At 33.7% G+C, this 15,991-nt stretch overlaps 1 protein-coding gene across 2 annotated transcripts in view; it reads left to right on the forward strand.

Annotated features, from left to right (window-relative positions):
- Nucleotides 1-5,237, forward strand: part of LOC120633792 (dopamine receptor 2-like) — a 54,829-nt gene extending 49,592 nt beyond the window's left edge. The window contains exons 2-3 of one of the 2 annotated variants that reach the window (XM_039904144.1): nucleotides 2,237-2,321; nucleotides 5,126-5,237. In XM_039904144.1, coding sequence (XP_039760078.1) covers nucleotides 2,237-2,321; nucleotides 5,126-5,185 — 145 coding nt within the window. In that variant the 3' untranslated portion in view covers nucleotides 5,186-5,237. Of the gene's footprint in view, nucleotides 1-2,236; nucleotides 2,322-2,885; nucleotides 2,987-5,125 lie in introns of those variants that run through there. The other variant, XM_039904142.1, reaches the window with a different exon arrangement.
- The last annotated feature ends 10,754 nt before the right edge of the window (nucleotides 5,238-15,991 follow it).

Raw genomic sequence — 15,991 nt, forward strand, 5'->3', positions numbered from 1 at the left:
TTTACCCGAGTGAAGTTATGAGCATGAAAACTTTACCAATTCGGATCAAAGTTCGAGTACGTATTGTTCGTATTGGCTGTCTAACGGTTTGTTTTCAATCTCGGAAAGTCAAACTTTCGACAAATAAGTAAACTGACTAACGTTTATTATTTTCTAGTCGTAAACAAAAGTGCAGTTTCAAAGGTATGCATTTGGTTGTAAAGAAGGTTACTTTTTTTTATTCTACTACAGGTTAGCTCTTGGCTGCAGTCTCATCTGAAAAATAATGATGTTGCAGTCTAAGATGGTAACGGGCTTACTACTGTCTGTCATAGTTATATCAAACACATAAATCATGAGAAAAAAAATGGCAAGGTAGTTAAAAAATTACCCAGACGGTTTTTGTCATATCCCTGTGGGGACATTAAAAAAAATATATATATTTTCAAAAAGATTACAAAATTTCATTGCTAGTGGTCTCCACACTAGGTAGGCTATATCGTAGAGACCATGAATTAATTCTTATTTTGTTTAACACAGGACTGGGAGACTTCCTTTTAAGATCTAAATATTTATATATTATAGGTACCAAGAGACAAGCAGATATATAGGTACATTAAGGGTATAATAAATATATGTATATATATATATATATATATTTATTATACCCTTAATGTAACTAATATATGCATAAATAATATGTATTTATTTTCAACTGATTAGAGTTTTCCAGGATAAAATTAAATAAATGTGTTAGGTATTTAGGGTGTTAGCTAATTCCATTAGATTTGTGCCAAATCAACATCCGATAGATGTTACTACTATTGGCAACGGCCAAGAGTTCAAACAACTTTCTTATTATTTATTGACTTTTATTTTCCTTATTAGTTTTACACTTCTATTTTAATTTATCACTCGACACTAATTTAACACAAGTTGCCACTTCGTTGAACGTTCGCGTTCGAATGCCCAAATTTTCGTAGAATGGCCCCCGAGGCGCCATCTTTGTCCCCTCCTAAATTGTTGTTGATCACGTGATATTTAGCAAAAATGCGCGAACCGGAAACGAACTCGCAATCCATGTTAAATCTTATACAATTTACTTAATATTAATATAATTATTCATTTAGTCTATTTTAAATAATTGTTGAATAAACAAATATTACAACTCTACCCTTAACAGTATTTATACTATATGACTTTTTTGACTTTTTATAATAATAACATTCATAATTAACATCCGGAAATAACAATTCTCTAGTTATACTAGGATCTTGATTATGTTATTTTATACATTTAAACATTTACAGTAAAAGTTTACAGTAAATAATCTTTAATTAATAAATAACCCTAACACTATATAGAAATCTATCCACGTGGAACTGGTAACAATTATTCATGCAGAAACTTTTCCGAGATAAAATTATGACTTAATAAATGTCGCTTATTTTTGTGAAACTGGTCTGAACAGTTATAACGGTTTTTTACAATACCCGCGAGAACAATTTGGTTCCTCGGGATAAAAGACTATGTAGCTCTCCGTGCTTTCAATTGAAAAACACGATGCCAAAAATCATGTCGATTGGTTGCTTAGTTAGGGCGTAAAGTAAGGACAAATAAACAAACATTCATAGTAGATATATAAGTTTTTTTGGCAGTATTCTTTTTGAGTTACATACTTTTTCCTGAGCATTCCCGCATTGAAGCATTGGGGAAGCGGGGTGCTCTAAAAAATATCTCTTTCTATGAGAGACGAGGTCTGTGTCCAGTAGTGGTACGTTAATACCACTGAAATTGGTCCGCATTTTTTTCGAACTTTCAAAAAACCCAAGGCAAACATAGATTTTTCCGGGATAGAGTATTCTAGGAACTTTTTAGTTAATTTCGGTTTAGCTATGAAGCCATGCAAAGGTTATTAAGACTGTTTTAATGCCTCAGGAACCTCTCTTGAGTGCTTTATACGTCCTGTAATTTTCATCACGATGAATGAGTTTGAGCAAAAAGTAGCTAAAAAAACAAATAAAGAAACAAACAGACGCTCTTTTACATTTATTATATAGGTATGAATAAGTACTAGGTGAAAGTAACATATACATTGAGCCTAAGAGGTCGTTTGTGAATTAGTTTGTACGTATCATATTTTCCGGAAAACGTACTGAACTGATTTTGATACGGATTCTTGCTATATAAAGGTCACTTCAGAGAGGTTTGCATGCACTAAGGTGTCATAAATAAAATTATGTGTCTTTTGTTACAGGGCTTTTCTCAGAATTATATGCGTATGCTGCCCGAGGAAGTTGCGACGAAAATACCAGCCACAACTCAGATTCAAGCAATCGCAGGTAAAAATATCATTAAACTATATCACCTTCTCTGCTAGGTTTTTTTCTTTATTTTCTCTTTAGAATAATACATTTTAGATTAAAATCAGGTACCTTGACCTAAGAATTATTTTGGTCATTCCAATGCTGCCAAAGTGCCAACATGTGGTTACTTAATGTACCTCGTGGCAGTGGTTTCTGGTTACTTTTGCTTTTTAATATTTTCACCAATCAATTTAAAAAATAGAGAATTTTAAAATAATTAAAATGTTAATGTCACATATCAACCGATAAATACAATTTTTTTTCCGTAGGGTTCTGCCCGGCTAGTTATGAACCCGTCCATTCTTATTCATGAGCTTATGCGTTGCTTATGGGATAATTCCTATAGGGTATAGCCTCAACTTAAAACCTTCCTGTTAAGACGGGTTCGATGCTAGTCGGGCATACGCCAACAAAAGATGCTTGTAGCACCGACATATTTGTAAAAAACCTCTAACCACGATAAGTCGAATTTTTAAATTCTCAATAAGATTTGTATCATATTATTTTTTAAGCTTAGTTGATAAATTCTTTTACTTTCAGTGGCGAACGACCCGCCGTTATTACTCCTCCGGCGAACTTCAAGCTATCAGACAAAACTCCTGCGAGCAAACTTACATATAGCGGCCCAACTTTATTCTTCACCTCATTATCTTATACTTCAAGTGCCTTCTCTGAAATAATATCTTCCTACAGTTTTTGTACTTTCATAAAATTCCCCTATTCAATTTTGTATACGATTTAAATGATTCCATTAATCTGAACAGCGTTTTCGAACTTCTCTATTTGGTATTTGATGAGAGGTACGTGTGATTTGGTCACCTATTACACTGTTTAAGCGACTTCGCCTCCCTTGGCATGTTTATGTTATCTGTCCGACATTGTCTGTATTCCGCACAAATCCAATAAATGTTATATAACTGTATAATCATTTAAAAAGCTTTCCGTCTATGTTCATAACCATATCACTATTTTAAATTGCTCCGCTCGAAATTGCATGTGTCTATTGATAGTTCGTAAAATTTTCGCTTCTATTTATTCCTGTTTCTGTGACCCATTGCAACAAAACCTAAATGTTCACACGTTTCCTCTTTGCATGAAATAATCTGAATAACAAATGTGTGATTTTGCTTACAAACACTTTTCATCCCCAAATCCGTGTTGTTTTCAACTCATATGCAAAGCTCACTGCACCCTACGAATGTTAAAGCGTACATGTTTATCTTCTATGCCAAATGTTATTTAAAGTTATTTCAGGAACAAATGTGAATTAAATTGTACGTAAATTCTACAAACTGTGCTCGACAAACAGAGTTTTGATTTTCATTTAGAAATTGTAATTCTTCGCATATTGCAAGAATTCGTGGGATAATTTTACTAACAGATATCGGTTCTGCATATTCCGCAAATATTTTATAAATATGTGTTAGGAGTGTACACACTAAAGCCGCTTACAAACCCGCCGACAAACAAGCTTTGATTTTTATAAATAAAATTGAAATCTAAACGGTTTAAGGTAAATTGTGAGCGGTGAGCACTGTGTTTTAATTGGAAGGTCCCGGCTTCGATCCCCGGCAGAGGAATAAAATTAATTTCTGTTTTTTTCTGGTCTAGTCTGGTGGGAGGATTCGTTCGTGGCTAGTTACCGCAATACCGACAAAGGCCACCAAGTTATTTAGCGTTCTGAATCGATTAGGGTTTCAAATAACTGTTGTTGCAAGAGCAAACTTGTAGTGGAATAAAAAAAAGTTAATTTGTGTGATAATGTTACTATTAGACATCAGTGCTGTTTAATAAACAAGTGTTTCTTATTTTTGTGTAGAGACAAAACCCGCCGACAACAAAGCCGCCGGGCAGAGCAGGCGGGTCGGCGGCTTTGGTGTGTACCTAAACTCCTTATGTAGCTTTACCCAACATTAAATAATGTTAAATGTTTTAGCTAATCTCACTTTACCCGGGAGCCGAAATTAGTATATTTTCATGGGAATTTCCACATCAGATTTAATTCAATCGATAGCTATTGATGACGATTCATCATGTATAGCTACTATAAATTATTTTAAGGTGATACAAACTTCTCCGATGATTAGGGTGTCCCTATACAGATTATTTTTTATTACAAAACGCTGCTGTCGGTATGTTAACAAATTTAATAAAAATATCATATTTTTAATGTGGCGCTGATTTACCGGGTAGGACGACGTGTGCTGGGCCCGCTAATAATAGGTATAGAATTCTTTCTTCAGGTGTAAATACTCAGTTCAGATGTGAAGTGCGATGAGCATAAATGTTATCTGTTCAAGACATTAAATACCATTGTTATCGCTGGACAGACTGCTATTATTTATTTTTGTCTCTAATTGATTGACGCCATTTTTGCGTGTTGGTTTTTATTACTTACCCTGAAATTTGAGTGACGAAGGAACTTAAATTATGTTAAGAGTTAGAATATTACTTTCTTAAACGGTAAAGGACAACTTCGTGAGGCAATCTACATACATATCAGTTCGTCATCCACACTTGTTTAGCTTGGTAAACTACAGTCTAAACCTTTGCCCTTCTGACTTCTGAGAGATCTGTACCCTATTATTGGCCAGTACCCTATTATAGGATGATGATGATTTTATTATTAGGTCGAAAGAAACTCATGTGTGGCGCTTCAAATGGGGGCAAAATTCAAGCTGTAATTTGTATAGAACAACCTGTCCAGTGTGTTAATAATAGAAGTGCACTGACTTCTACAATTTTTTTTTTTGTATTTAACACATTATTTCATTTTGCAGTATCCAGTGTCAACGATGATGTATTCATCGGTGACACAGCACGAGATGTGTCGGTTGTGACATCAGGCGCGTGCAGGGACCTGTCGCCAGCCTCGGTCGCGCTGTTCTTGATGTCGGGGGCGCCGCTCCCTGCGCTCCGCCAGGAGAGATGGCGACACACACAATAACGACTACCCAATGAGGACAATCGAAGAGCCCAACACATACGATGAGCCTACACCATGTCTGGACCGACACGTATGCGAAGAGACATCCTTCTGTCCAGACTCGGAATCGGTCAGCGAAATTAGCTTAGAAAGCGAATCCAGAAATCCCTCTATAAAACGTAATCTTAGCAAAAAGAGAGTCACTTATCAAACTAAAGCTGATGTTATTTCAAGTTGAAATTATTCATTGAATCTTATATAGTGTATTCACTTTTATAGAATGAATTTTCTACTTAAATGCATAAGTAGATTAAAAAGGTGTTAATCTTACGCCTTTAGTTAAACATAAATCTAATCTAAATCTTGTCAGACGGCAGATTGAATTTGGTAGAAAAAGAATAGCACTACTAAATTACATCTGCAATCCGAAGGTTTTTAGATTAGATTGATTATTCATTACTCTTACTAATACTCTTAGCTTATTGCTAAGTCTTTTTTAGAAAGCTAAACCAAAAAGAAACTAAATTTTAATCTAAATCAAATAATTTATGTATCCATAGAACAAAGAATCCAAAAATATAAGAATATTTTTTTTCCCAAAATTAACGCAACAGACCAACCAAAGTAAAACCAATAAAGATCTCAATTATTTCATGTTCTTTTGTTAAAAACAATGTAGTTTAGAGTAGAATTAAGTCACTTTAAGTGTGAGAAAAATTCAATCAGGAGCTGTGATTTCTTAGCTATGTACATATTGTAAGTGTCTTTGTTATTAAATCATGATACCAACCATATAAAATGCTTACAGTGGTAAGGATATTGTAAATAAAATATGAGGGAAGTAAAACGCTTCGAAATCCTGTAAATAATTAATTATTTGTTCACATTAATACTCCTCAATTCTTCTATTAAGGTATTAGTAATATCTAAAATGTAGGTGTAAAAATAAGAAACATTTGTTATCTGTAAAGATTAGACTATGTGGATATTATCATTTCATCAAATTTATTTTGCATCAGTGTTATTAACTTATATTTGTATAATTAAATTATAATCAAATACCTTTATTAAAATTAATATTTAATTACTGTTTTATAAAGTAACCATAATAGTTGTATCATACTTGAAATAGACTGTATTAGTATTTATTAATTGAATATTATATACTAAATAGTGATAATTCCGTTCGCTGTAAACATTCCATTAATTTATATAAACGTCAATGCATGTGGATGTTTTATGTTTAGCGATTAATAAACTATGAATTTAGAGGAATATAAATAATAATTCAGTCTTCTAAATACGCCTATTATAACCGTGATTGTAAACAAACGAGTAATCTGAGACCAACAAAAGATAAAATCTTCTTCTTGCTCTTTATACCACGTGATGTAGTAATGGCCCAAAATGTTTTCTTCGAACTATGATGGCCAATGTACTTCTTTACTCTGTCATCGACAACAGACTTGTTGCTTAGGTTTTGGCATACTTTTCTGCTTGTGTACGTTTTTACCTACCACCTACCTTTGTAACCACCTTTTAATCACAAAATAGACGAGAAGATAAATTTCCATATAAAAAATAATTCGTTCCAAAAAATTGACATTTTGTTTACAGAAACAACACCAGTGTGCCTGTTTTATTATTGTAAAATAATATTAAAAGTATCAGTAATTTGTTGCAGCAAATAATAATTATTTTTTATTGATACATCGCTATGCAAAAATATTTAGTGTAATATAATGTATAATAGATACGCAATGCTAGTCAACAATACTGTGAATATTAATTAAATATAATTAGCTACATACTCGTAAAATGGATTGTCGTAAAAATTTATATTAAATATTTTTTCAATTATATTGTTTTATTTAAAGGATCTGTTCTCCGAATTTGGTTAAGTTTTAGAATTCAACAGATTCTCAGATTTAGTTTCTGTGGAATTAATAATTTCTGGAGAGGCTTAAACCTTTTCTTATGAAATGATGACTAAATATACAAACATTTCCCACCAACCCGCATCGAAGCAGTATGATGTGTATATTAAATATTCTTATGCCGTTGTAAGATAATGCACTCTAAGATGATAGCGTGCTTACGTTGCGTTAGCGTTGTTAGAGGTAAGTCAGCTTTACACACCTACAAAAACTCTGACTTTAGAATAACATTAAGAATTCGGTAATACTGAGTTATTCAAATCCTTTCTCAAATACTTTAAATTATGTATTATGTTAAATACCTATCAATGTTCCGAGAGTTATAAAGTAATTTAAAACTTGAGAAATACTTATAACAACTCTTCTGAACAATCTTTAGCAATATTCAGGGAGCTTCAAATTAATTTGAAACAAGAACAATAAGAAATATCAATGCTTCTTGGTATTATTTCTTGTCATTTATAACCTCTTGATTTAATTGGAGACTTTAAAAGTAAATGTTATACATTCCGCTCTGAAAAAATTAAAAAGTTTTATCCAAAGTTGATTAATTGTCCCGTCCCCTATTGGGAGGGGCTACTTACGCTGCTCTTCCAGTTGCCAAATAACCATTCCCTCACCTTACGAGTCCAACGTTCCGCCACGCAACCTAATTTCTTACAAAAGGTGGTTCCAGTAAAACTGTGGCCCTGAGGGATTTTAAACGAAAATATATTCAGCTAATTTACTCAGATATATTTAAAAATAATTTTCAATTATCTGAGTAGTCTGAGAATATTGCTTCGGCAATATCAAAAAAAGCTTTTAACCGCTACACTTTAGAACAATTCTTTTCCACATAAGTTGATATATTATGACCATATAAGTCATAATGATTGGTGCTTTATAAACTTACCCGAATTTCTCGAGCAAATGGGGAAGCTACACCAAAAAATGTTTCTGCGACCGTTTGGCTGGAGGATAATTTATATAGATGGACATTTGGCACTTTTTATTGGTAATCTTTAGCGAAATGAGCAGGGTGAAACAGCTGATGCCTAAATTGTTTTTTTTTTGTAGTTCCGGACCAATTAACTAAAATTATAATAAATAGATGAGATGCAGATTTGCCTAGTTTTCCCGGATTGTAGCAAATTTGACTAATGCTAATCAGAGCATATAACAAGATACCTGTGTCCTAATAAACATTAAGTATACTCCGAAAAAGAATGTATGTTGGGACCCCAACTCCAAAGGAGAGTTAGAGAGTTATCTGGAGTGGAGACCGTCCACGCGGTATATGTTGGACCTAAAACGATCTTAAGTAGCCGCTGGATATAAAGAACACAAAACCGGATACATGAAATCCCTTAAAAGGGTATCCATCTTTGATTTTTGGTTGAAACGATGATTTTGATTATTTATAATAATTAATTAACAATTACATTCATATCTTCATTGTTACGCTAAGATCTCTTTTTAAGCATATAACATACTTGTACCAGGGGGTCTCGCTCTTCTCTAACAAAATGTGTACATACATTGAGCTAATTTTTGAAATAATGATATTATTCAGAACTTAATTATTATAACATATATATATATATATATATATATATATATATATTTATTCGCAATCTATTTTTTTTAAGTGGAGTGTGTGTGTATAAGAGTGGGTGATGTGTGGGATTGTGTTCGTGTGTGGGTGTGTGTGGGTGTTTGTGTTTACACATCTAGAGCTTTGGAAAAGTAAGCAAGTATTTAAGGATATAGATTTTATAAAAAACATCAGCTCAAAATTATTATTAAAAATCTCTCGCTTTGGTACCTGCTAGTTATAAGAAACAAAAGATTGTATTAACACAGTTTTCTTTCATAAACTAATCCTGTATACTCGGAATATCGTAACAATATTAAAATGAATATATAACTTGATTAAAACTGTTTGCCATACTGCGGCATCTTGTAGCTTTCGGTTCTCTAACTATAAATAGGCTATTTCATATTAGCAGTCTCTGTAAGAAAATTATCTTCTATATCTATTATCTTTTTTCATAAAATCCACCTTGTAAGGAACGCGTTCTGCATTTCCGACCTGTGTCCCTCAACCTAAAACGTAGAAGTTAAGATCGGAACACAGCATTGCAACCGTAGACAGAGAAATAAATATACAAATGGATAGCATCCGTCGCATTCACACAAGTAAGAGAACAACTTATGTATACGTCTTGTAAATAAACGAGATAAAGCGATAGGGTCTTTTGTCTCATACCGCGTGCCGGTTTTTTCATGGATTAGCAAAGCACTTTGCGAAACAAGTTTGACAGTTAGCCATCGTTTTATTAGTAAGAGATACTTTTATTAGTAAGAAATTCAAGATAAACGGATTGTGAGCACAAAAATACAGACCTAACTAATTTGACATTGTTAATAACCAGCTTCCGTGAAGAATTTCTGCGAAAACATGGTTCGGTGCAGTGTTTTAGGATGTAAAAGTGATAGTGAACGTAAATTTACGGATTTGTCGTTCCACTCGTACAGTACAATACCTTTGATTTGGTAAAAGTATAAATAATTATCGTTTATTACATTTCTATAATATACAACACAATTTGCAATAGAAAATAGATCGTTTATAAGGTTTTATGCTAATTTTAATCATACATAACCTAAAGTATGATAGAGTGCAGTGTTGCCTACATTCAACATGAAAATTGCCCAAACTGCGCAGTTTAATTTATTAAAATTATAGAATTTCAAGTTTTATGTGTCAATAATCATAAATTTAATTCCATGGATGTATGATACTATGTTGATGTATTAGAGAAAAAATGTATTTGGTGGAACTGTAAGAAAAAAACTTGTTGACTCCAACAAATGTGCAAGCACTACGTTGTAAAGTCTAAAGCTAATTTTTTTTTATACTCCTCGAAATATTTCTCCCAACTATTATTAAAAATTATGTTTAAAATATTTTGTTCCAGTTTTCCTACGGTTCATAATTTATTGTTGCTATGGGTTGAATCCACAGGTCGCACTAATTGGACACCCAAAAAGAGTTCAAAGATTTGCAGCAAACACTTTCATAAAAATATGGTCATTAAAAAGAACAAGCTAACGGTTCTGTATCCTAACGCTGTTCCAACACTGGTCAGTGAATAATTTAGCTTTTGAGTTTTCATTGTATGGAGATATGCTGGATGATATAATTATGACACTTTTTGTTTATTAGCCTACTATAAAATCATCTTTAGTTTGTATATATATAGATTTATAATGTTAATGACAAAGTTGCCTGGAAGCTAGCCGCTCCGCTTTCATCTTCCAACTAATCACGAGCCAGAAGCCTTTCTCATAAAAAAAACTGCAAAATTGCTTCACAGACCAACGTACTAATGTTATTCCATAAATGTTCCCTTTTTACAATTAAGTTAATTACGAAACATTAAAAATTATTATGCAGTTCCTTTAGGATATGTTTCTAAGTGCTGCTGCTTCTAATGAAACAAATGCCTACATTTTGCTACACTGATAAAGTTTAGTATGTAGGTAGGTTAATCTACGTTTATCTAGGTTAATCTACTCTAGTGCATTAGGAAAATTCCTGTAAAACTAGTCGTAAGTTGGAAATAAATAAATACACGTATATCACACAACATACAACTACACGTATATTTAATGCTACTCGTATTTACAATTTGCTCCTCTCTTAATTTAACGGTTACTACTTATTGAATAGCGATGAAATATAAACTGAAACCGACTTACCTACAGTAAATTATCCAAAGTGTATCCTTATCCGTTAGGTAGACTCCAGTTAACAATGCTTAACCATCGTAATCGACTACTTTTTGCTGCTGCTACTGCCACAAATCTCTCAAATAAACTTTTACTACGGGAGGCTTTGAAAACAAAACTAAACGCAGGCGAAGTCGCGTGCAACAGCTAGTAATAAAATATAAAACTATTTATTTCGACCATAAAATATATCATAGATAGTATATATATAATCAAATTAAGAACCAACTCCTTTTTTTAATAAAAACGTTAATAGTTATATGCAACTGTTGTATAAATAAGGGGTATTAAAACACGAGTGTGGGATAATTAGGTCACAAGAAACACAAGAATAAAGCCATCACAAACACTACCGTTGGGAAGTTTTAGTCACGTTTTAGTCTTATCAGTGAACTGTTATAGATGATAAATAAATACAATATGGAGACAAAAGGGTGTGTATATAATTGCCATCTTCCTTATAATAAACGAAATTGTTAATATTGAAATATTTTCAAACCGAAGCACTCAAACTAGTTAGGGAGTCGAAGCAATCAAGAAGAGTTCAATTGAATTATTAGGTTAAAGTCATTCAAGCAAAACTTTAAGCTTAACTCGTTTAACTTTGGATTCCGACGCTTTCCATGCGAAATTGTAAAGTGGACACTTTTACAAAGACTGCAAACTGTATGTTAAAGACCGAAACTAGGATTGTAATCACCAAAATTGTTGTCTCGATTCAGATTTCAAACGTAAAGTTGGACAAACAGTTGGAGCGTTTAAAGTTCTAGTGGTAAAGTTGATACCATTATTAGTGCTGCGGAGTATTTTAACTTTTTAATTAGCGGAAGAGAAAGATCACTTAGTATATCCTCTGTTGCCGTGTGGTGACGGCAGATCGGAATACAGTTGTCACTTTCCCACGTGTGTCGTACGAGGTGGCAGCAGCGTCCTCTGTGCTACTACTACCACTATTCGCAGTGATCACAGTAGATCACCAACCCGTCTGCCCAGCGTGGTGATTATGGGCAAACCGTCCGATTGGGAGAGACCTTTATTTCTGAAGTGTTCCTTTCTTATAGAAGTCATCCCCTGTTTTAAAATGGCATCGTCCTTTATCAGGTATCGTTGATATCACTGTAAAAATTCTGGATCTTAAGCTAATTACATATTTCATGTGATGTTCAGATAACTCAAATTTCGGAAATCTAAGCTTGTTGTATATTTGGTACAAAACGAGACAATTTGTTGATAATTTTTTTAGATTAACATGCAAAAACAGTGCTGCTTAAAATCGCTCACGGCGGCCTTCCGCTTTGCACCGGCTGCGCTTACGTCGTAGGTGGTACCTTAAAGAGCACGTTGGGTTCTAAATCGAAAGAAAATTTTATTAACTGGCTGAGTTATTAACCTATTACTACTTACCAAGTTACAACAAGCCCCTGTCTCCTTACTTCCTTTAACATAATGTAATCATTTTGTAAAAAAGGGCAGGGGAGCTCGAACCCCGGAACGCACCTCTTATTTTTCTAATGTCCGTTTTCACTAAACCTAGGCATCGCCTAAATTGCATGGCTAATGATTAAGGCGATGTCTATAGAAAAAAAAGGGTTTCAACAACTCGTAGGTGCCTAGGAATCTCCTTAGATCAGGCGTTACTTATTAAGGTATTGTTCGTCGTTAGTGAAAACGGGCATAAGTTATGTACGTTTTAAGCAATTCTATATGACTTTTTTTTTTTTTAGAATTGTTCATAGACGTGTGCGCTTGACTGCAATAACACCTGATGGTTATCGATGATGCAGCCTATGGTGGAGCGCGCTTGCCTAGAAGATGCCTATTTACTCTTGATTTTAAGGTACTCATATTTTAGGCACTGGGGAAAATAGAAGCTGGAAGGTGCGCTGCGGATCAGAAACGCAGATGCGATGCTTCGTTCACGTCCGCGGTATATCGACCACGTAGGGGTGCAGATCCTTACGGTGCCTCGCGGTCCGATGGTAAAAAGGCCAGGGGGGAACTAGATCAAATAGTTCTTACTTGCTTGTTATATCCAATAGTAATGACTTGCTTTAACGGTAAAGACAAACATATTGAGTAAGCCTGCATGCTCAACCGTTCTGACTGTGGGAGTCCCGAGCCCCGTAGTGGCGCTGGTAATAGGTTGATGTGAAATAAAAAACACGTGTGATAAAATAAATAAAAATAAACGAAATAAAATAAGAATTCCTTTTTGTAAGTGTGTATTTATTGTTTTCTTCACAGTTGATATAAACCTTGTATTAAGAAGTAACGAAATGATTGTTCACATTATGCCTATAAAAGAGCACTTTTAGTGATAAGGCCGCCTTTGCACTAAGTACTATTACTTTTTTCATTGTGTTTTTCCTATTGTGTTTTGTTGTAATAAAGTTTTTCTATTCTATTCTATTTTGAGACTGGTAAAATTTTTCTACCTAAAACATCGTATTGTATTAGATACAACTTAAAAAGTAAATCTTCCCATTCACTAGTTTCAGTCGTCGCACAGTGCATGGCTTAAACTTATATCACATTGTAGAGGGTGCTTCTAGCTATCGGCAAGGCTCGCAGCTAAGTCCGGATTTAAACTTGAAGCAAACAATGCAATCCTACTTCGAGAATTTTATGGAGCCCGTTTTCACTAAACGTTTAAATCGGATGCCTAATGATGATTAGGTGATGCTTGAGAGAAAAAAACGTTTCACCAACTCTTAGATAATTTCTAACGAAATTAGGCGCCATCTTAAGTTATAACACTGATTAGCCGGCGCATTATAAGACTCGTAAAAACTTAACAGATGAAGAAAAGAGTTTTTTAATAACCTTAAATTCATACGAAAAATCAAAGATATGATAATACAAACACAATATACGACAACTTGTGGCATGAAATATAGACGAGTAAGGTTCAATGAGTTGCCTAGTGAAAATGGATTAGTAAAAAGGAATCTCTCCTTAGATTAGGTGTTACTAACGTGCCTTGTTTGTCGTTATTGAAAACGGTCATAAAACCCGTATTAATTTATTAATCATCAAGCTAGGAACTGTTCCTTTATTTCTGACGACTCTCAATGTGCCGTGCCAGTGGTCACCGCTGTGTCTTAAGAGTGGAAGTCCCGGATTTAAATTTGGTAATTTATGATTTATGAACAGTCTCAGGTATTATGGTTTGCTCGGAGTCTTGCACGGTAGCCAGTTGCCATCCTACCTTCCAAAGGATCTAGCGTCCCGGTACGATGCTACGTAGAAACCGATTAGAAGTATATGACTTCAATATAAGAAGAAGAAGAAAAAGTCTTTATTGCACATACAAATATAAAACCAGGTTAACAACTAATAAAATAAAAACGATAATATACATATGCACAAAGGCGGTCTTATCGCTTGAAGCGATCTCCTCCAGACAACCTTTGGTTGAAGAAACATATTAGAGAAAACGGGATAGTGCAATACTTAAATTGTGCTAATTATAAACATTACATACTAATACTACTTTATGCAGTGGCGGTACTACCATACAAGCCGAAAAACCCGGCTTGCGTTACAATAAATCTCCTATAATAATTCATACTTGATAGTAATGAGGAAGTAAAAAAGTATGAACTTTGACTCAATAGTGTATTACAATGCGCGATTTCTGAACGCAGCGGTACAGAAATTCCCGAACGCAGCAAACTTCCGAGTGGCGGAATAGAAATGTTAGTGTTTTTAGCAGAGACAATCTAAATTATTTAATAATTTATATGGACATAAAAAGCAACATTACGGGTTGAAGTTCGTCAGGATGTCAAATTTGAACAACTTCACACTTCTCCGATAGTGTTGTAATTCATAGTTTGAAGTTTATTAGTGTTTGCTTGAGTTCGAAAAAGTGCATTTCATTGTTTTTTTTTCCATTATTAATTAAAGTAAATTTTATTAACAATGAGTTCAAATTGTGTGGAAATTGTTTCTTGTGGCGAGCTCAGGTGTGTGCAAACCATAATTGGTGAACAAAAGGTAAATTATTTAACGTTTTTGGAAAAAAAACAGCTAATAACATCACCGAAACTTTTGAAATCGTTAGAGGCAATTTAATAGATCGTTAAATAATACTTTTTGGGTTGTTTGAGGCTCCCATTCTAATAAATTATATTGTCGGTATTGCATATTTTTTTCTAATGAAAAGAACGTTTGGAACGCGGCTGGTTACAAAGATTTAAATAACTTTTCAGGTGCTATAAAAAGACACCAGATTTACACATAAACATTTGAGTGCTGTTATTTATTTCTATATTTTCGGCAAACAGCGCATAGATACTTCTTTATCCCACCAATTATCAACTGAAATTTCCAATTATAATTCGCGTGTTGACCATAATCGTAGTGATTTTCAAAGTTTATTTGATATTGTTTGTCATTTGGCATAGCAAGAACTACCTTTTAGAGGTCATGACGAGTCCAATAGTTCATTAAATAAAGGAAATAAGGGAAAAATAGGATCTTATTTTAGAATAACATATGCAAAATCAACTAAGCGGCAAATCCGAGCCGAGTTTTGGTCTGCTAGTGATGATATATAGCCTACACCGTTTTTCGATAAAAGGGTTATTCAACACTGAAATATTTTTTTAAATCGGACAGGTAAGACTTGAAATCATGAGATCATCGCGATCAAGTTCGTTCGTTCAAACAAACAAACAAACCAACTCTTCAGCTTTATACATTAGTATAAGATAATGATACTTAAGATGAAGTTCTTAGACCTTGAACTCGATTTCCACAGCGGGCCACCACAGAAAACTAGGCTATCACCACTATGCTTTTGGTATTTTGGCCAGACATGGAAATCGAACCCAGAACCTAATGTAACCCACGTAACAGAAAAATAGATCACATTATAGCGGATTCATTAAATAGGTTTTAAATAAGCCTACAAGTTATATTTAAATTAACTTTAAACATATTAAATTCACAGTTTATACGAAATCGTGTTTAATGACACAAATAAATCGACCCTTATCTCT

This window comes from Pararge aegeria, chromosome 22 (genome assembly GCF_905163445.1).
Source record: "Pararge aegeria chromosome 22, ilParAegt1.1, whole genome shotgun sequence".
NCBI lineage: Eukaryota > Metazoa > Arthropoda > Insecta > Lepidoptera > Nymphalidae > Pararge > Pararge aegeria.